This window comes from Arvicola amphibius, chromosome 5 (assembly GCF_903992535.2).
Source record: "Arvicola amphibius chromosome 5, mArvAmp1.2, whole genome shotgun sequence".
Taxonomy (NCBI): domain Eukaryota; kingdom Metazoa; phylum Chordata; class Mammalia; order Rodentia; family Cricetidae; genus Arvicola; species Arvicola amphibius.
In genome coordinates, this window is record NC_052051.1 from 15,176,950 (window position 1) to 15,192,337 (window position 15,388).

The 15,388-nt window shown below is 50.0% G+C and overlaps 1 protein-coding gene across 1 annotated transcript in view; it reads left to right on the forward strand.

Moving 5' to 3' along the window:
• Positions 1–15,388, forward strand: part of Jph2 (junctophilin 2) — a 59,968-nt gene that overhangs the window by 13,333 nt on the left and 31,247 nt on the right. The window contains exon 2 of the mRNA XM_038331742.1: positions 8,033–8,804. Coding sequence (XP_038187670.1) covers positions 8,033–8,804 — 772 coding nt within the window. The remainder of the gene's footprint in view (positions 1–8,032; positions 8,805–15,388) is intronic.

The following is a 15,388-nucleotide window of genomic DNA, read 5'->3' on the forward strand; positions in this document are numbered from 1 at the left end:
AAACACCTGATAGAAGCAACTTAAGGGAGGGTTATTTTAGGGGGGGGGGACCCTCACAGTTTGAGAGGGAATAATCCATTATGGTGGAAATGGCATGGCAGCTGGAGTGGCTTGGCTGGTGGCAGTGGGAGTTTGCCAGGTGCAGGTGGCTTGTTCACATCTTGGCAAATCAAGTAGTAGGGGATAGGAAGGAAGCAGGGGTTGCAGAAGCAATGCCTATCTCAAGCAACCGACATCCACTGGCTGAGTCCCCAAACCTAAGACAGCATTGCCAGCTGGGGGCTGGAAGGCTTGGGATAGGGGCATGTGGTCAAGAGGGACACTGAGATAAATTGATAAAGGGAAAGAAAGGAGCTTGTTAGAAAAGGTATTAATGCTACGGTCAGACAGACAGCAACCTGGCAGGGACCTCTGAGCATCAGAGACAGAGAGCTCGGAAGGGAGGAAGTCCAGGCACACACAGTAGAAATGGGAGTCTCTCATCCCTTTGTGAGGATGGGGGAGGTTTCACAACAAGCCTAACACCCAGATTCTCTGATTCCCAGGCAGGAGGCAGGGAAGGGGATGAGGAACGGCTTGTGTGGCCACCAACACCCTCTTTGATGTGAGTCGCTCACTTCTCTGGTGAGAGCCACTGATGTCAGGAAGTCTGCTCCCTAGGTACCAACAGACACTGTCTCAGCAAGGTGCACGTCTGTATCCTCAAGAGGCGAGGGAAGGGTTGCTTCAGGTGCTGTGGCTGAACCACACCTGGATTCTAACACTGAATTGTTACAGGGACCAGGTGTTCAAACCTGTGGATCTGTAGGGCAGGGGCATCTGAGACTTAAACCTCACACATTTCCCAGAATCTAGACTCAGGGTCCCAAACGTCCCCTCCTTGTTTCCTTCTGTTCTGTGTCACCCAGCTTTCCAAAGCCAACAGGACAGAAGAGAGCTAAGCTCGAAATCTGTTTTTCTAGTCTCAGCTGAGCTACTGCCTCACTGTGTGGCTTTGGGCACGTTGCTCATTGTTAGACCCTTTTTGAGATTACCCCTCTGCAAGGAGAACATGACCATACTTACCCTTTTGTTCTGTTTCTCTGTGTAGCCCTGGCTGTCCTGGTACTCATTCTGTAGACCACACCGGCCTTGAACGTGGAGATCTCCTGCCTCTGCCTCCCGAGTGCTGGGATTAAAGGTATGCACCACCATGCCCAGTGCCACACCTATCCTTGAAGGCAGATTGATTCCATACAACGCTAACTTACCAGTGACATACAGATGTGGCAAGGGACACAGTGAGGCCCTGTTAGTATCAGCATCATGGCTGCTGAACAGTGCCAGCAGTGGACATGGGATGGGACAGAGGTGGCCAGGTAGATTGCGTCCTTAGTCAAGATGACAAGCTCTCCAAGTTTTGCTCCAGTCAGGACTTTCAGAGATGTCCACCAGATTGTCTGTAGCTATGCGGGTGGCAATGTTTGTAGAAACCATGCACCCAAGATCGCATAGTAAATATGGGCACTGAGCCAGCTTTTACTGGCTTGGGAGAGCCCCTGGGCATGGTTTTAGGAAATTTTCAAAGTAACTGTTCAACCCTGGGTAGCTTGACCAGCCACGGAGGGAGTATTTACACCTTAGCAACTGACAAATGGCACAAATCAAAGTGTGTTTGCTTTTCCTAAAGAGTTGGCTCACAAGCATATCAAAGTCAGCGCCCTTGTCACTCAGAGTTAGGGTCACCAACCCTCTTGGCTTGCTTGGAACTGTCGTGGTGTTAGCAGGACGTGTCACCTCTGAGGGATCCTTCTGTCTCAGTCATTTTCTCTCTCAGTTACTGTCCTTGTGGCTATGAGAAAAACCTAAGGATGGAAGGTTTGCTTTGGCTCATGGTCTCAGAGGGTTCACCATCATTGTGGACAAGGCACGGTGGAATTCAGAGTGGCAGAGACTCCTAACTTCTCAGTGGGTCATGAAGCAGAGAGTAGGAACTAGGGAGCCGGAGATAAGCCCCAAGCCCTGAACCTAGTGTCATACTTCTGCCAGCTGGGCTTTACCCATATCCTAATGACTCCCCGCTCCCCAACAGCACCACATTGGGGACCAAATGCCCCAAACACAAACCTTCAGGGGGACACTATAGATTCAAATTGTGTATTTTCTGTGGAGTAAGGGCAGTCCATATTTGTTGAGAGGTGGAATCTCTACAGTGACCATTATAAGACTCTCAGGAGCCCTGAGAAGGTCTAACACCATCTTGATAAAAGACTCAGAATTTCGTCTAAGGCCACTTGCCCTTCAATCTGCTTGGCAGTGTCTGCTGTGTGTTTTCTATATGTAGTCATTGTGCTGTGTGCTGGGCATGTATGTGGACATGCAGATGTGGCCTTGCCTGTAAGAACATGGGTTCTAAGTAGATCTGAGTTCAACAGTGGCTGTGTTCAAGACTGAAAAGCAACCTAAAGGGAAAGTAGAAGGACATGGGGGTCTAGTGACTGGAGAAAGGTCCCCAGAAAATGTAGCGTGTGCGGACATCAGAAGGAAGAAGAGGAGCTAACCAGACAAGGGACCCATGCTGTGTCTGGCAGAGGAGACAGCAAGAGCAGAGACCCAGTGGTGAGAGTGGAACACAAGCTTTCCTATGTGAAACCACGGGGAGGTAGAAAACCCGAGCTGGCCTCCATCTCTTCCTGGGTTCTCTCTGTCCTTCCTGGCTCTGGCTCATCTTTACAGTTAATCCTTTCTGGGCCAGCATTTCTGAGCAAAGACTCTGGCCTGCCAAAAAGCTGGCCTTTGCAGGGTAGGGGTAGCTCAGTGCTGGAGCACGTGACTAGCAACACACGACGTGGGTTTCATCCCGGCACAGGGGGCAAAAAGAGCTAGCATTCAAGGGACACTTCCTGCCCACCAGCCCCTACAGGGTACTCCCTGGGTGCCATCTCTGCCAGGGGCCTCCTACATTCCTCCTCTAGCCTTCAGTTAACTGCCTTCCCCACTCTACAGCTAGAGTTCGAGTCTCACCTCTCCCTTGGACCACTGCTGTGTCTGCCATATAGTGTGTGTATGTGTGTGTGTGTGTGTGTGTGTATGTGTGTGTGTGTGTGTGTGTGTATGTGTGTGTGTGTGACCAGTTGAATCCCAGGCCAGAAGGCTGTGGTCCATCCCTGATACTAGAGTCCACACTCTCATGGACAGAGACAATGTCTATTTTGGTCACTGCTGGATCTCTGGCACCTGGAATAATGAGTACACGGCCCTGTACTCAGGTTCAGTCAGTGAAGCAAGTCTCACTGCTTCTACTTCCCAGAGGGACAGAAACGGGCTCTGCAGACTTAAGTAACTACTGTGGGTTTCAGAACCACTCAAGGTCAGGGCTAAGGCTGGAATCCATACTATTCCAAACTAAGTGAGAAGAGCAACTACAGGAGAGGGTGATGAGCGGGCTCGGTCTGCCTGGGAGATATGCACCACAGTTATGGCTGTCACCATATTCCCCAGGTCACCCATCATCCCAGGATTCATACTGCTGAATCTAGAGCTAACACAGAGCTGCTTACAGTGCCTCTTTCTTCCTGCTTTGAGAAAAAAGGCGGTGTGGGTCCTGTTCCTAGGCCAACCTAACAGCGTGGTCAGGAAAACAGTTGTATATCAGCTACTTGCCAATGGCCTCTTTGGACCTGGGAACTATGCAGGGTGCTGGGTCCGTAGTGGGAACGAGCTCGACGCTGCTCCTTTCTGCCTAGAAGCTGGAGCCCTACAGGGAGGAAAGGCTTACAGGGAACCAACCACCACGTTTATTTCCCAGCACTCGGGGAGAGCTTTAAGAAGGTGATGAGGGTGTCTTGGGTGACATTTGAGGAAGGGGGTCCCAGAACTCTCCCTGGATGATTTCACATGTAAGCTCAAGTTTGAAATGTCAAAGATGGATATGGGAGAGGGAGGAGAAGAGCAGGCCAAGAAAGAACAAATGGCTGTAACCTCAGCAATTTGGAGGCTGAGGCAGGAGAATTGCCAGGAGTTTGAAGCTAGTCTGGGTTGTATAGTGAGCTCCAAGACAGCTTAGGCAATAGTGCAAGAGCCTGACTCAAAACACAGAAGAAAGCTGGAGAGTTGGCAGTTAAGTCTACTGGTTGCTTTTCCAGAGGACCAGTGTTTGATTCTTAGTCCCCATGCGGTGGCTCACAGTTCTCTGTAACTCCAGCCCCGGGTGGGGGGGTGGTTGATGCCCTCTTCTGCCCTCTGTGGGCACAGCATGCACATGGCGCACAGCATACATGTAGGCAATAAAACTCGTATGCACAAAATATAAATACCCACCCCCAACATTGCTGGGCATGGTGGCACATGCCTTTAACCTCAGCATTTGGGAGGTGGATCTCTGAGAGTTCAAAGCCGACCTGGTCTGTATAGTAAGACCTTATAGCAAACACTGACAGCAGCAACAAAACCAAAAGGAAAATAAAAAGAAGTACATGCAAGGGTGTGAGGTAGGGAGAAAAGTGGCTAGAGAACAAGAACTGAGGTGGCTGTGCTGGGCTGTGTGGCTCTGGGGACCTCGGTGGGCCCGCTAGAACAATGGGATGCCTGGCAAGGATTGGCCAGGCAGCCCAGGAAACACTCTGGCCCAGGGCACTGCCAGCCACAGAGCTGTTGGGAAGCTTCTGTCTGCAGGTGTGGGCCTCCCGTCCCCAGGGAGGACCGCCCTGTCTTAGATACACAGGGAGATGGCCCTTGTATAGCGTTATCCTCCGTCCCAGGGCCCTGTCACTATCAATCTCCCCTGGGTGTTGGTGGCTCTTACTACATGTCTGTAAGTTTCCTAATATAGCCATACTGTTTCATTCCCAGCTGATGGCCAGGAGTGGCTCTCTGCCGCAGTCTCAGGTTTTCTTGGGCTTAAAGGGACCCTGTCAGCCCGTCTCAGGCCAAATTTTAGTTGCAGGTAGGTTGCCGGATTCAATTTCACAAACCTCTCCAACCTGGAGATTAGCTAGCCTCTCTGCCCCCATTTCCCAGCGTCTCTGCCCGGTTCACACCCATTTCTCTGCTGCCCACTGAGCCCCCTCCTCTTTGGAGAAGCAGAAGGAATGTAGCTAGGTATGGAGCTTCGACTCCTGTGACATAGGAGCTACGTCATCTTCTGTGTCTTTCATCCTTGCCGAGCCTTAGCTTTGCTCCAGGCTATTTTCACAGTTAAAGTGAAAAGAGGATAAAAGTTGTAGAAGAGACACCTTCCATCCAGTTGTGCAAAAATATTTGTATTAAGTGTCTGGTTCTAGTCCTCATTCTTCCAGGCACTGAGGACTCTGCAATAAACAAAATAGATGGGACTCCTTGCCCTTATGGAGCTTCCTGCCAGCAAGGGCAACACACCAAAGAGAAAGAAGCTGGTCTGTTGTCTATATATGTTACGAGGAAGACGGAAGCAAACATGGGGATTGAAACCTCCTGTGGGAAGGCAGGACATCAGTCCGTCACTCCATCAGGCAGGAGTGAGGGCTTGTAGACAGGAGTGAACCATGTGGGTACCCGAGGGAAGAATGCTCTGGTCAGAGGGCAGGGCACACAGAGTCGGTTCTGAGGAGGGACCACTGCTGATATGGACGAGGGACGCCCAAGAAGCCCCTAAGCCTAGAGTGGAGGTGGCGGTGAGAACTGAGACGTGGAGGGGATGAACTTAGGGAGGGTTGAGTGGGTCCCTGGAGTGAGAAGGGCCAGAATGGGGCGCTCTGTTCGCATGTTTGGACAGAACCCCTCTGATGTGCTTGCCAGTTGCTGGCAGAGAATGGTGAACAGTGGCTCTAAGTGCCACCCAGTCCAAGTGAGGACGCCGAGAGGGGCTGGACTCTAGATCCACTCGCAATTTTCTTGGTGGGGTTTTTCCAAAACACTCCTGGGTGTTGTTCTTTGTTTGTCTTCTGAATTTTCCTTGTCTTATTTATTTATTTAAATGAAAGCCATCAACGTTGGGCATGGAGCCTTTAGGAGGAGGGGCGTAGCAGGAGGTTTTTAGGTCCCAGGGGCGTGTCCTGCCTTTCTTTCACATCTTGAAGGTTGCAGCAGGTTTGAAAGGTTCTGGATGGGGGATGTTCTTGTCCCCAGTCTGGTGACCCTTTTGCTTTTAGGTCTTTATTGTGATGTGCTCCTCATGGTGGGAGAGGAAGGAGGAAGGACACAACCCCATGACCTCTGACTAGGCCCCACTCCTTAAAGGCTCCTCCTCTGAATACAGCCATGCTGGAGACCAAACCTTCACCACACAGATATGTGAGGGACTCTTAAGATGCAGCAAAGGCTCTGACTCGCCACTTCAGGGTGGTGACATTGATGTCACAGTATTGCTGTGCGTGGCAGCTCAAGAGGTAGAGGCAGAGGACTGGCTTTCAGTGCTACCGTGGGAAAAACTAAGAAGGTGGTGTGTGTGTGTGTGTGTGTGTGGTGTGTGATGTGTGTGCGTGTGACATCTAGCAGACATCTGTCTCCAGGCTGACATCGGGAACCGGGGCCAGGGATATTATTGGAGGTCACACACAAGGGTGATAAAGCATTAGGTGATGTCATCAGTGTGGAACCAGTATGGTGTGGAGCCATGGAACTCTTACCTCTATGAAATCTTCAGACTGAAAGAGAGTGAGTTCCTGTCTCATCCCGTTTTATATTCCTCTCTAGTGCTGGGATTAAAGGCGTGCATCACCACTGCCCGGCATCTATGGCTAACTGGTGTGGCAGCTGGGATTAAATGTGTGTGCACCACTGTCTGGCCTCTATGGCTGATTAATGTGGCTGTTTTACTCTTTGATCTTCAGGCAAGCTTTATTTATTAAAATACTACACTCAGGTGGCCCTGAACACTCAGAACTCCATGTATAATCATAATGTCACTTCCATGGGACTATTGGCCCTTGGCTTCCTGTCTGCACACTGTCACACCTGTGATCTCATGTAGTCAAAAGACACATGCCTACACACACACACACACACACACACACACACACACACACACTTCTCAACGTTCACTCTGCTCTGTAAACTTGCTGTCTTACCTCTTCATGGCCCTCACTAGTCACACCACCTTGGACAGAAGGACAGCTGTGCATTCTTTTTCTGTATGCCAGTGGGGTCTTGCCTCTTCACACCCCTTCCCCTCTTCCACCCCCGATTACCTGATCCCACTTTACCTTGCAGTTCCAACCCAGGACGGCACCCACAGACTTAAGTTATCTCCACTGTGCTTTTCCCACAAGCCCTCAGACAGGCTGTGTGCACACTGCCTTGCATCAACCCTCCACATCAACCGCAGTGCTACACAGAGCTACCATCCGTCCGTGTAATCCAAAATCTGGGCACGCATCCAAGTAGAATTCCCAGCCTGACCTGCTCGGATAACTGCACTGGAACACACTGATTCACACACCTCCCGCTCGGTTGCATACCTGTGACCTTAGCATGTTCCCACAGGGGGAGTGTTCTTACCATTCTACAAATTCCTTCTGGCAGGTTCGCTCCTGGACTGTCATCCTCCTTTTACGTCATCCAGTACTGTGACCTCAACTAATCAATCACACAGCCTCACATTTTATTCTCTGACTTGCATCACCCAGCAGTGTTGGTGGTCACACTTCCTTCTCTGGCTTCCCACTGGAACGTGCTCTGACATACCTGTATTCTCAGGTACACATGGGAGCAAGCACTCTGTCCCTCTGATGGCTCAGCCTTGTCATGGTGCCCTCCTGCCTTGCCCACATCTGACCCTGCCTGTAGCCTCCTGAGGCAACTTTTCAGGCACATACAGCAACGTGCTTATCCCTCCTATAGCCAAACTGGCCTCTGGATCCCACCCTGCTTTGACCAGGACCCAGGTCACATGCTAGGGTTCCTACCTGTATCTTACTGAGGCCACCTTCCAGGTCGGCACAGCAGTGTGCATTCCTTGTTCCTTCAATGGTTTCTTATCTCTCTGGACCCCGCTCTGTCTTGTCTTTGGGGTCCATGGGGGAGGGGGGTCACCGAGCCTCTTCCACCCACTGACATGGCTCTCTTCTCCCCGCAGGGACCTACCAAGGTCAGTTCACCAACGGCATGCGGCATGGCTACGGCGTGCGCCAAAGTGTGCCCTATGGTATGGCGGTGGTGGTGCGCTCTCCGCTGCGCACATCGCTGTCTTCGTTGCGCAGCGAGCACAGCAATGGCACGGTGGCTCCGGACTCGCCCGCCGCGGACGGGCCAGTGCTGCCCTCGCCCCCGGTACCGCGCGGTGGCTTTGCGCTCAGCCTGCTAGCCACCGCCGAGGGTGCGCGTCCCCCGGGGCTGTTCACACGTGGAGCGCTACTGGGTCGGCTGCGACGCTCAGAGTCGCGCACATCCCTGGGCAGCCAGCGCAGTCGCTTGAGCTTCCTTAAGAGCGAGCTGAGCTCAGGCGCCAGCGACGCCGCGTCCACCGGCAGCCTGGCCGAGGGCGCCGAGGGTCCCGACGATGCGGCCGCGCCCTTTGATGCCGACATCGACGCCACCACCACCGAGACCTACATGGGCGAGTGGAAGAACGACAAGCGCTCAGGCTTTGGCGTGAGCGAGCGCTCCAGTGGCTTGCGCTACGAGGGCGAGTGGCTGGACAACCTGCGCCACGGCTATGGCCGCACCACGCTGCCCGATGGCCACCGCGAGGAGGGCAAGTACCGCCACAACGTGCTGGTCAAGGGCACCAAGCGCCGCGTGCTGCAGCTCAAGAGCAACAAGGTACGCCAGAAGGTGGAGCATGGCGTTGAGGGCGCACAGCGTGCAGCTGCCATCGCTCGCCAGAAGGCTGAGATCGCGGCTTCTAGGTAAGAACCGGGTGGGATCCGCAGCCTAGGGGGCCTGAGCCAAGTCTAGTCCTAAATTTCTCTACTGTGCGAGTCACCCATGCATCTAGCTATCTACAGATCGTGCGGCTGCCACCCACCAATCCCAGCCCTTGGCGTAACTTATTCTCACACAACCCATCTAATAGCATGTCTCTCTGGTCATCCATTCACCCATGCCACATGCAATCACCCACCTACGGCACCATACACCCATCCATCCATCCATCCATCCATCCATCCATCCATCCATCCATTCATCTTCACCAAACCAAGCAATCACCCACCCAGACATCCCTCCAATCCCTTCACAGCCCCTCTAACACTGAGAGCCTCCATCCATCCAACCACTTCCGGTCATGCAATCTTTTTAATATCTACCTGAGCACGCATCCATCTATCTACACAACCACACAGTGATTTCTCCACTCCTTTTCACTCCTCTGGCTGCCTAATCATCTACACAACCACTGATCCAACTACTCACACGTCTGTTTGACCGCTTATCCCCCCCCCCCCCCCATCCACCAATGCATTCTCCTCGCCTCTTAGAACAGGATTTCCCACTAGGCGCCAGAGCTTGCTGGCTGCCCAGAGAGTTCCAGGGATCCTCCTGATGTCATCTCCCCAGTGCTTGGATCATAAACATGAACCATCATGCCTGACTTTTTACATGGGTGCTGAAGCTCAAACTTAGACCCACATGTTTATGTGACAGTCACTTTCTGACTGAGTTCTCCACCTCTCGTTTGCCTCTAACATCACATGATCCAGCCTGTATCTCCTTCAAAGGCTAGAGTGTACAAGCTGCCATTATAAAAGAGAATGGCCTTATCTATTGCTGGACTTGTTTCAACTTGTCCATCTTCAGAATGGTGAGCAATAACTTCTTGTGGCTATAAACTGTGCAGTCTGAGGTATTATGTTATAGCCTCACAGACAGACTGAGGCAGATCAGCCCTATGAGCAGCTGACCATACAATTTTTTGTCCAACCACGAACACTGTTATGAAGTAAAGGGAGACCTTGCGGAAAAAACAAACTTTCATGTTGGGATAATTTTAAGTTTATAGAAAAGTTGTGATGAGGGGGTTGAAGAGGTGGCTCAGTGGCTCAGTTCTTGCTGAGGACCAGAGTTCAGTTCCCAGCACCCATGTCTGGTTCCCAGCACTCAGATCAGGCAGGAACATAACCTCCTGTAATTCCAGCCCCAGGGAATCTCATGTCCTCTCCTCAAGTCAGCAAACATACACACACCCCTCCCACATATAATTACAAATCTTAATAAAATGAAATTGTGAGGTGCAACAAGCTCCCATATCCTACCAACTGATCTCCAGAGCTGGCTTCTCAGAGTATTACAGTGCATTTATCAGACCAGAGGTATAGGGTTAGCTCAGTGAGTGAAGTGCTTGACTGGGCATAAGAATGGGAGTTTCATCTCCAGAACCCACAATAAAACAAAACAAACAAACAAACAAAAACCCCAAACGAACAAGCTAGATATGATGATGTCCTTGTACTCTCACTGTTGGGGAGGTGGAGACAGGTGCACTCATGGGGCTTACTGGTCAGCCAAGCAGTTGATGGCTGAAAAGCAACATCTGATAGCTGCTGACTTCTGCACACGTGCACACATGGGTGTATGCATCTGCATGCATGTGTGTATATCTGCATGAACACAGACATGCACCAGCACATTATCATCCACTAAAACTGTAGAAGTCATTTGAATTTTGCTAGTTTTCCTACAAATGCCCATATTCATTCATTCTTCCTTCCTCCCTTCCCTCTCCCTCCCTTCCTCTTTTTCCTTCCTTCCTTCTTTCCTTTCTTCCCTTCTTTTTTCTTCCTTTCTCCATTCATTCGTTTGTTCCTTCCTTCCTTTTTTTTTTTTTTTAAAAAAAAATATTTTTAACATAGTTTCTTTATTGCTTCTTTGGGAATTTCCCACCATGCACCCCAATCCCAATCATTTCTCAGTCCCTCTAATGATTGTGCCAGGTGGGAGCCAGGGCTATTCAGATCATCTGTGGGCAGAATACAAACAGGTTCAGAAGACCTTGAGATGATGCCCTGCCCCTTGTACCAGCTGTGTGACCTTCCCCACTCTGTGGGATCTTCATGCCTCATAGGGCAGAGAGGAGTTAGGAGGAGAGGACCTACTGATTGGTACGGAGCTGTAAGCAGTGGAAGGCATTACCAGTTTTAAAGACAAAGCAGAGGATGCTGGGTAATGAGCACTTTCCCTAAACTCTCCCTGTGGAGCAGAGATACTCCTGTCTGCTTTCTTACTTCCCCTGCCCTTGTCCTTGCAAGCACCCTTGCATCTGAATGCGTGGCACTGTCACCGAGGAGGTCCCCAGGCCCTGCAGCTAGCCTGTGCTTCTGGGATGAGAAACTGGTACCTAGCCTCTCCTATTTACAGCTATGCTGGCTGTGTACAGGAAGCTCTGGAGAGAGCTGGACGCAGTAGAGAATAGGCAGCTGAGACCCTGAATGGGAGCGGCTCGGGCTCCAATTCAAGCCCAGCAGAATTTCCAATTAAGGGAGTCTTTGGGTTAGGAGCAAACACAGGATTGCAGCATCTTCCTTGAAGGCTTCCCACTCCCTGGGGCTTTGGTGATGCAGAGAGACAGGAAGCAGCCCCAGCAACCAACAGCCTCCTGGGGCTCAGGAGGGCTGGGCTTTTGTCCTCTGTAGCATCTAGTTCTGGACTCTGGACTTGTATATACCCATCAGCTCAGCATCCCTAACCAGGACATCTCTCCCAGGCAAAGGAAGGAAACCCACACATCTCACCCCTTTAGGATGGGCAATGAACAGAAAAAGATTCTAGCCCCTCCTTGCTCAGTGTGCTATACTCTTGTCATGGGCTGTGGGGCCCATGAGATGCATTTAGTCTCAACTGACAAGTGGAAAATCTACACCAGATTTTAGAGACTTAATGCAGAAAGAAGGCAAAGTAAGTTGTTAAAATTTTAAAAAATATAAATTATTAAAGACTAGGAATATGGTTCAGTTGATAAAGTACTTGCTGCGCAAACACGAAGAGCTGAGTTTGATCTCCAGCACACACATATGCACGCGCGCACACACACACACAGACATACATATACACACAGACACATGCACACACAAACACACACATACATATACATATACAGACACACATACATATACATACACATATACACACAGACACACAGATACACAAACACACACACAGACATACACCTACAGACACACACATACAGAAACACATAGACACACAATATACCACCCCCACAGATATACATAAAGCACACACACACACACACACTAACACATATATATATAGACACACATGCACACATAAAACACAGACAGACAGACACATACACATACACATACTTCATATTTACATGAATTTATAATCCCAGCACTGGGGAGGTGGAGAAAGTCTAATCTCTGGGGCTCTTTGGCCAGCCACCCAGCTAATCAGTGAGCCCAAGGTCCCAGTAACAGATCCTGTCTCAAAAGACATGGTGGGCAGCTCCTGAGGGACTAACCTGAGATTGATTCCTGGCATCCACATGCATGTGCACATGTGTAGATGGTGCACACACTTGTGCATACGTAATACTGATTACATGTTGAAATGGTTGTATTTTAGATATCTTGTGTTAAGGGGAAATAGACTTTTGATATGAATTTTACCTGTTTCCTTTTACTTTTTAAAAAGTGGTTCCTAGAAGAAAACGTAATTATGTATGTATGTATGTATATATGTATGTATGTATGTGGCTTCTTTACATCATGTTTTTTGTTTTTTTTAATTTATCATTTTAAATTTTACATACCAACCATAGTTTTACCCTTCCTCCTCTCCTCCCATCCCCCCACCTCCTACTGCCCCCCCCATCCACTCCTCCTCCATCTCCATTCAGATGGGGTAAGGCCGCCCACGGGAATCAACAAAGCATGATATATCAAGTTGAGGCAGGACCAAGCTCCTCTGCCCTGCATCAAGGCTGAGCAAGGCATCCCACCATAGGGAGTGGGCTCCAAAGAGCCAGCTCATGTATTAGGGACAGGTCCTGGTCCCACTGCTAGGGGCCCAACAAAAGAGTCTTAGAACCCTTCTGCCCCTTAGAGGTAATCTAGCCAGTTCTTTGACCACCTGGGGAAACTGAGGCACAGAAAGTATGACATCATGCCCACAACCACCAAGGTATCTAGGCCTTTTGCATTTTGTGGCCAAGAGCTCTTTCTGTACCTCCTTTTAAGGTCATGGATCTGGGCGGTGGAGGGAGGTTAGGAGGTGTCTTAGCTTCTCTGGTTGATACACCCTCCCACATCCCAATTCATGGCTCTCTCTGGGGGGAGCACAGGCAGTGGCTGAGGGAGGACTCTGGCTGCCTGCTGCTGGTTTCTTTCCAGCACCCATTCCCTCCTTTCTCACAAAAGGCTGATCTCTCTCCACCACATAGCTTTTACAAGGGTTACAGTGGAGTCTGTAGTGATATTTAATTTCTAATTTAATAAATAAAGCTTGCCTGAAGATAGACAAAACAGCCACACTAGTCAGCCATACAGGCCAGGCAGTGGTGGCACACACCTTTAATCCCAGCACCAGAGAGGAATATAAGGCAGATGAGACAGGAACTCGCTCTCTTTCAGTCTGAAGATTTCATAGATGTAAGAGCTCTCTAGTGGCTTGGCTGCTTTGCTTTTCTGATCTTCAGGTTGAACCCCAATATTGGTCTCTGGGTTTTTATTAATCATGCTACAGGAGTCTTTTGTTGAGCACTGCCCAGGGATCCATGCACGCCCCTGCACGATGAACTTCCCAACAGCTCAGAATTTTTACCAGAGTGATATTCATCCCTGAACTGGTTCTGTCCCTTGTCCCACTCCCTGCCTCCATCACCTCCTCAAATGGCCCTTTGGGATATCCTATGGGTGCTGGCTTCGAGGGTCGTTAGAGACTGAGTTACTGTGTGCAGTGGTTAGGCGTTTGGGCTGTGGCATCAGTTGGCCCACTTTTGAATCTGGGTTTAGCACAAGTAGACTACCGCACCTGAGTCTCACAGTGGGAGTGGAAGCTTACAGGACCTGGAGTGCTCCTCTTTATTTTCCGCCATGGCATTTGGTTTGTCTCTGTTCTGAGCACGGCTTGTGCTGCCTCAACGGGGATACAGGGATGCAGTGAGCGGCCAAGGTCATCATCCTCTAGGGAGTCACAGTGCACAGGTGAAGTCTGGGATTGGACTTGGGTGGTGCTGGGCCAAAGGAGGGAAGGAGCTGACTCGGGGCAGGATGGGAGTTGGGTAGCGAAGACAAGAGCAGCTGCCAGCAGGGGCGGGGGGGGGGGGGGGGGGGCGTGGGTGATGAGGGAGAGCACCCAGCAGGTGGCTCTGCAGGTGGCCACCTCTGCCTGGGAGTTCTCAGGTGGAAAGACAAATGTCATCCTAGGTAGAGGACATAGAGGTGTACCCCAAGGAATGAGAATGCAGGAAGGGGTGAGTCCTGAGGGGGCTAGAGATCGAAGCCTGCCAGGCAGCTGGATCAGGCCAGGTTAGGATGGGTGCTGAATGCCAGGAAGAGGGAGAGACAGTAGACGCCTGGTGCTGTGTGTGCAGATATCATGGAGGTGATACGTTTTGACTGGCTAGGAATAGGAACCTTGCCTCTTAAAGTCCCCTTACGAGGCCTGACTTCGCCTAGCTCAGTCTGTAGGCTTACTGACAATAATAGCACAGTTCTTAATTTTTATTTATTTATTTTTTTCTGAGACAAGGTCTCGTGGAGCCCAGGCTGGCCTCAAACTTTATGTAGCTGAGGAGGATCTTGAAGTGTTGATCCTCCTGTCTCCTTCTGGAGCTACAGTGTCTGCTACCATACCCAGTTTATTTAGTACATGGCTTTGTGCTTGCTAGGTGAGCATTCCGCCAGTTGAGCTACACCCCAGCTCAGCTCTTGATTTTTTTTTCCTCCAGAAAAACTGGACAATTGTATTTTGACATAAAAATTTTCCTCTTTAGATTTTTTGTTATGAAAAAAACTATATAAAATAATCTAATGTAGTAAATTTCTACAGTCTAGTGTAGAACCATTTTTTAATTAGACTTGCCAGTCATTACCCACATTACCATGCTGCTTCATCTTTTATACATGTATTTTCTTGTTTGTTTTTCTGAAATTGTCTACACTCTAGATATCACAAGATAATTCATCTCGAAGCATTTCAAATGCACTTCTAAAAAGCAGTGGCATTTGGGCTGATGAGTGGCTCAGCAGGTACCTTAATTAGGGTTTCTGTTGCTGTGAAAGACTCCATGACCACAGCAACTCTTACATAGGAAAATATTTCATAGGGGTGGCTCAGTTCAGAGATTCAGTCCGTTGTCATCATGGCAGGCAGGCAGGCATAGTGCTGGAGAAGGAGCTGAGAGTTCTACATCTTGATCTGAAGGCAACAGGAAGAGAACTGATTCAACCCTGAGTGTAGCTTGACTGCATAGGAAACCCCAAAGAACACCCCCACAGTGACACACTTCCTGCAACAAGGCCACACCTCCTAA